This window comes from Paroedura picta, chromosome 7 (assembly GCF_049243985.1).
Source record: "Paroedura picta isolate Pp20150507F chromosome 7, Ppicta_v3.0, whole genome shotgun sequence".
Taxonomy (NCBI): Eukaryota; Metazoa; Chordata; class Lepidosauria; order Squamata; family Gekkonidae; genus Paroedura; species Paroedura picta.
The window spans coordinates 55,617,564-55,624,502 of record NC_135375.1 but is presented as its reverse complement, the minus strand read 5'-3'; the positions used below and the strand labels follow the sequence as shown (position 1 = coordinate 55,624,502).

At 41.0% G+C, this 6,939-nt stretch overlaps 1 protein-coding gene across 1 annotated transcript in view; it reads right to left on the bottom strand.

The window, feature by feature from the left end:
• Window positions 1-527: 527 nt before the first annotated feature.
• PRDM6 (PR/SET domain 6) overlaps window positions 528-6,939 on the bottom strand; it is a 147,700-nt gene continuing 141,288 nt past the window's right edge. The window contains exon 9 of the mRNA XM_077344412.1: window positions 528-681. Within this exon, the coding sequence (XP_077200527.1) occupies window positions 585-681 (97 nt within the window). The 3' untranslated portion in view covers window positions 528-584. The remainder of the gene's footprint in view (window positions 682-6,939) is intronic.

Here is a 6,939-nt window from a genome sequence, read left to right as displayed (position 1 = left end):
TATTATTTTTTAAAAAATTGAATTTTGTCTTTTTTTTATTTGCCTCTGCTTAAAACAATAAGTGGAAGTTCAATAGTGTAAGTAAATACTTGTACTGCACAGTCACTTTCAGCACTACCATGTGCAAGAAAATAAATGCTGAACAAACTGTTCTTAAGCACAGAATTTTGAGAAATGATGATGGCACTCTTTTGTTTTCAATTGTCCAAGTGAAAAATCCAGAAACATTTTGCATTCCAATATATTCTTAGTATTTTGATATCCAAAATACTCTGTGCTCTTCGTATGCTGTCACTCCTGCTGTAAAAATTGTAGAAATACAGTATTGGGGCTTTTTTTTTTTAAAGTATTACACAGTTGCATTTTATTTATTTTTATTTATTTATTTGGATTTTACATCCTTTACAGCTCTGGGCGGTTTTGGAGTGTTTTACCCACATCTGAATATGCTGTTGCTGGGAACAGTCTTCATGATGACTGCTCTGATAATCTGCTAGGTAGGAAGGGAATCCTTTCTCTTCTCCCAGGTGGTGACCACTATGCTGTTCATATTTGCAGCTGTGTTAAGGCTCCGGAGATCCAGCTCACCTCTTCTTCCAAATATATATGCACTTTCCAACTTTAGACTTGTAAGAGTTGTGTTCAGACAGAAATACACACACATCCCTTCTGATGTAGTTCCTATAACACATTAGACACAGAGTGGGTGAAACTATATTTTTTGGACTTGTGTACAACTATATATGCCATCAGTGAACATAAAGCCATAGTTTCATAAGCAAATAAATGTTCAGATCTTGGAGCTTACAATATAAAATTAACAATAAGAAGCAAGGCAAGAAGCAGGGGAAGGGTGAATGTGAAGAGCAGGCAATGTAGGGTGTAAACTGCACGGAGCTTTTATTCCAATCCCAGGTTGATTCAGTCCCTGCCCTCTACACAGAATGCAATTTCCGTTTGGATTTTGGGCAATTTAAATTTTCCTTCTGCAGCAAGAAGGATTGACCCTATCTTTATTGTGCGATAACTTAGAGTGCTTTTAATGCTCAATATTTTTCAAATCTGGATTGGGAAAGCAAGCTCTGTGGTAGAGAACCTTTGATAGGTCACACCAGTCAAGCTTGCCTTAATGGAGAAGCCCCTAATTTCTCTCAACTTCTGTCGGTTCTGGATTTTTTCTCCCTTCTCTGCCTTTTTTGATCCTCTCCCCCTCCCCCTCCAAGAAAATAAAGAGGCTCCCTGCTTGACTCCTCTCCCCCCCCCTTCAAGAAAAGAAAGAAAGAGGCTTGGCTCCCCTCCCCCCCTTCTGAACTACCCTAACCATGTGCAGAAGACTTTCCTGTTTCAATGGGGAGGGGGGGGAAAGAGGAAGACCCGAGTTCTAAGCGATCTGAATTCAACAGGATTGACAATGGAATAAACAAAGTACATGCAAACTCTGCCTAGGTCTTCTGAGACTGACTTTCTACCAAAGCAGCAATGCAACTGAACTGTCATAGTCATAGACCATGCAGGGACCATGTTTGCCATCCCTGCACCTAGGTAAGGAGAGACAGTAGTGCAGACAATATATCCCTCCTATATAACCCCCCCCCCAATAAATTCAATCACAGCCTTTTGCAACAGAATGGCCACAACTTTATTGGTCAAAGCTATAAGAAACCTTGGCACAACATGGGACACCCAGATTTTGGTATCAACTGCCAGCTGTTAATCAATGTACCTGAGCCCACCCCAGCCTGTCTGCTGGTGTGGGGAAAACCATGGGAAGGTAGGATGTTGGATTCTACAAGGACAATCACACTAAGTGGACTTCCTTGCCACATGAGCATGAGGGTAGCCATTGGTAGCCCCTAAACTGGGCATGCCTCTTGAAAACCCTCTCTCCAAGATCTCTTAAGGGGATCCCCACACACTGAAAAAATAGGCAGGTAAGCCAATTTTCCCAAAATGGATCCCAGCCCATGCTGATACTGCTGATACTGACACAAGAACCAGGCATTCCCCTGCCCGGCTCCTGCCAATGCTCCCACACCTGTAGCCAAATCTGTAGGCTATACCTACAGTATCTGTAGGCTATACCTCACCACATGTGTCCAGATGTCCATTCATAGAATCATAGAATCATAGAATCATAGAGTTGGTAGGGACATCATGGGTCATCTAGTCCATCCCCCTGCACTATGCAGGACACTCACAACTATATCGCTCATCCACTGTAATCTGCCACCCTCTTAAGCCTTCACAGAATCAGCTTCTCCGTCAGATATCTATCCAGCCTCTGTTTAAAAATTTCCTAAGATGGAGAACCCACCACTTCCCGAGGAAGCCTGTTCCACTGAGAAACTGCTCTGTCAGGAACTTCTGGATGTTGAGACAGTATTAGCAACCTAATGTCCCTTGGCTAACATGGGGCGGTTAGGGTGGGGGGGTGAGTGGGGTTAGTTAGTGCTCGCCTGTAGCCTAATGTTGATAACGTTGATAGTGTGGATTGGTTTTAATGGTTTTAAGTATGGGTTTTATTGCAATTTTTATCTTGTAAACTGCCATGAGCCTAAGGGAGCGGTGGTATAAAAGTTTAATACATAAATAAAATAAATAAATAGCTGAAGTGGGAGTATAAAAGCTGATCCAGGGAGGAATCCCTACAGACCCTAGAAGCCATCTTTGGCTGCTCTGTGAAAGAATATGGAAAAGAATATGAAAAAAATATATCTGTCTTACCTCGAGACCTACCCGTCATCAGAAAAGAGCATGCTGTTTGTCTCTTCATCCAGTATGTTAACTTGTGGGACAATGCATACCAATCACATGATGTAGTGATCATAATACTTGTTCTAGAGTATCCTATCCTATTGTGAACCAGTGATTCACAATAAGTATGGTAGATTGATAAAATGTGCTCTAAGTACACTAGAGACCGTACAGCTGTTCTTTGGTCAATATTAATCTTAACAGAACTAAATTTTCACATTAGCTTCAGTAGTCTGTGGCTCAGTAGTCATGTCATCTTTATATATGATGTCTGATGAAAATATACCTCAGAAGGCATAGTTAAACTTTAGAAAAGATTGCTGAGTGACCGTAATCTTCTCATCCTCTTCTTCATATTTTCTAAGTGGAATATTACTGTTGAATTTCCTGTGTTTCTAGTAGTTCCATCATTTCTTAAAGCCACAAAACCCTTGCAAGTAATTTCCACTCATTCAGGAGAAGACTGCTGCTAAATAGATTCAACATGACAGCTTCACCACTTTGTTAACCCAAGGTGGCCAAATCATACTGTGCTCCCAGGGAAAAAAAGTTTTAGATCAGGTTTTAGTTGACTATTATAGCATGAGTCATGGCCATTGAAGCCCAGATTATGGAAAAGAAAATGTATTCAAGTGATTTAGTATGCCAATACAAACAAAAGAGAGCTCTTTTTTCAAAGTTAGATCATTTGATGTATCTAAATAGAGAAGAAGTGTGGCATAGTGAATTCTGGGAGAGGTGTGTGATAGTTAAAGGGGGGGAATAACCGTACAATGGATGGCCATAGTAAGCACAGGGACTAGAGAGTAGGGGTGGCATGAAGAATCACTAAAAATGCTACCATCTTGCAGATACCAGGGCCAACCTTGACTACACAAGCAACCCTGCAAGTAGTCATGTCAGCAATGCCCTGCCCCTTTCTCCTCCCACATTGCACTTAGCACTTTATTATTACCGCTCCCGCGGAGCGGTTTACAGATGGCAAAGCAAAGATTCATATCTAGAACTCGCCGATGGAACTCATATGTAAATATTTCTTCAATATTCTAATTGATGTGCTTTGCAAGTTCATGTCTAATAAAACATATAGATGAAAAATTGATTAAAATAAGAACAGTTCTTTAGTTTATAGTTGAGAATAGTACCGCCATTTATCTCAAGTTTATACAGTTTTGTTCAACACAGGCCTGTTGTTACTGAAAGTGGCTACATATTTAATATAGATTAGGAAGAACAGCATGCTTTGGGAAAGACCTCATGGATATCAAGACCAATCTCCCCTCAGGGATATGTGTTAAGAAGAGCCCATCTGAATCAGTCCATTGGTCCATCTATCTCGGTATCCTGTCTCATACAGTGGCCAGTCAGTTTTTGGGAGGGCTAGCAACAGGGGGAGGCTGGGGCCTTCCCCTGATGTTATATCCTGGCCCAGAAATTCTAAATGTGGAGTTCCCTGGTAAGTCATCATGGCTGGCAGACACTGATATTCCTCCTTGAATCTATATGACCCCCCTTTTAATCCATCAATCAAACACTTTTAATGACATAGATTCAAAAATAGAAACAATATTAAATCCAAAAGGGGTAACAAATTAATTAATAAAACACTACATCAGATCAAAGGATAACAAAGAAGTTACCTAGTCGACCAATGATATTAAGAAGCGTAAAACAACAATTAGTATTAATCTGAGCAGCAACTACTAGAAATTTGGCAGCCTCTATTGTAATATCAGGATTAGTATCAGTATTCCACAGTATTCCAACTGTGCTCCTCCAATGGCTTTCTCCTTCCACCATTTCCAATACCGCAATGCATGTAGAACATACCAAGCAATTCTTTAAGGCACCTTAATCCCCTTGCCATGTTTAAACCTCAGACAGGAATGCTACAGTTGCCATCTTCCAAGTGGGGCCTGGAGTTCTGGATTTACAACTGAGTTTCAGATTACAGAGATTAGTTATCCTGGCTGCTTTGGAGTGTGCACAGAATGACATGATACCCTACTGAGGTCCCTCTCTGAGCTTCATCCTCAAATCTCCAGGAATATCCCAGAGCTGGCTACCCAACTCTGTTGCTTTCACCCAAAACAGCAGAATTCCTTAAAATTCTATCTTCAGAGAGTGTCATAGCAACTACTGCTTGTCTCTTTCCTGGACTGCTATGGTATATTAAGTCTCCAAGACTAGCCATACCAGCATCAGCCCTTTCCTGGACTGGATACTCTCTTGACATAGTGTAGGCAGTGCAGTGTGGCTTTTCTGCCAAGTACACTTCCTTGCCTCCAGATATTTTTGCCAGCAGGAAATGACAATCATCCCAGGAGTACCTGAGCCATGGCAGAGGACTCTGGAGTGATCTGCCATTCCTGGGTGGAGTAGATGACCATGAATGTTTATTCAAGAACCTTGGCATATCTTTATCGTTCCAATATAGATGATGACCATTTTGATGTATGTTGTCACCTGTTAAGCAGCAGCAGGAATACATGTGATAGAGTACTGAAAGTGCTTACTTTTGTGTAGCTCTATTGAGTCTGCAAACAGTGTTCGATGATTCCATCATTAAGCAAGTTTTAATCCAAAGGTTCCTTGTAACTGCCCGGGCATCCACTGTGATTGCTGTTAAGAGCACCTCTCGCTTCTCTGTGTTAAAAACGGTGAGGAGGTAAATTCAAAAATCGACTTCAGATGCTTTGTACAGTTCTCCTGGGACTGCCAACCCCGAAGGAGTCACTTTCTTACCTCCTATTTGAAACATTTGTGTCTCATTAGTTCATGACAGATTGTGCAGGTGGGGGGGGGGGGATATAATCTCATGCAGCCAGACTCCATACAATTTCTTGCTTTAAAGAACTTTCCTGGCATCCAGAAGGCTGCCTTTCGATGATTGACTATCCAGGCTACTTGTAAACCAGCAGGAATTCTGCTGGCCAATTACCTGGATATTTTCTCAAGTACTGTAGTTTAGCACAATTATTCTACCATGGTGGTTCTTGTGCTTATAGGAAAGGTCACATAACATGAGAAACAAAAAAAAAAAACACCTTTTTTCATATTCAAGTGGTGTTTTTCCAAGTGGGATAAGGGGTGAGTTAATGCACTAATCATTGTTTCTTGACATATTTGGCTGCTGTGAAATTGCTTTTAAAAAGACAGGGAAGGTCCCATGCAGTGGAACATAGTTAGAGCTTTCAGGTTTGGTTTCGGATTTTTTTTTTTTTAAGAATAAGATCAGATATCAAACATGGCTCATGTGATACTCTGCCTTTGGCCACTAGATGGAGACAAATGTAAATTAGGGTTCATCAGGGACCTCTAATAACTTTAAGATAGAAAGCTCATGATCAGATGTTCAGTAAAGAGACAAGAGACAGCTCTTTGAGTCTACCTGAACAGAAAAGACAAGCCACAAAAGAGTTTCTATCTGGGAGGCTGACTCATCTGTGTGGAACTGGAGAGTCCCTGTCATCTCTGTTTTCTCTGTCCTTCAAAATTTATATTGGACTGTTTAATAATATCACCCATAGCTTCAAGACTGGGTGTCATCAGTATGCTGATAAAATTTTATATTTTCTATATTTCTTTTTAAAAGCCTCAAGAACTGTCTCACTTAGAGTGTGGCCCTGCTGGTGGACCTATGAACAGCACCTGGGTTTTGGTCACTGTGTGGCACAGAACGTTAAATTGGATGGGCCACTGGCCAGCTACAGCATGGCTTCTCTTATGCTCTTATGCTACAGCAGCCGCATAAATGAAGGGGAACTAAATAAAATTGAATCCAGTGAAGATAAAGGTGATGCTGATTGAAAAAAAAGGCAATTACTCAATCTTGGCTGGTATGTTGTTGACAGAGAACATGGAAATCTTGTGGACCTTGCTATCAGAGCAATACTCTTACTAAGAGTGGTCTCTTTCATGTACATCTAGTATGCATATTATACAGAATTGGCCAATCCATACTCCTGGATTTGGCCATGCAGATCCAGGAATTGTTGCTCATTGTACTTTCTGCAGCTCACTGTTGTACTGTCTCTGCTGCTGCCTAAGCCTCATAAAATGGCCCCATGCAAAGGGGCCTGTGTTTAGAAATCTGTGTTTAGAAAGGCATGTAAGGCAGTGCTTTTCTACAGAGACCTCTTGATTTTTATTTCTTTGTATAAAATATATAGTTTGCCTTTCCAC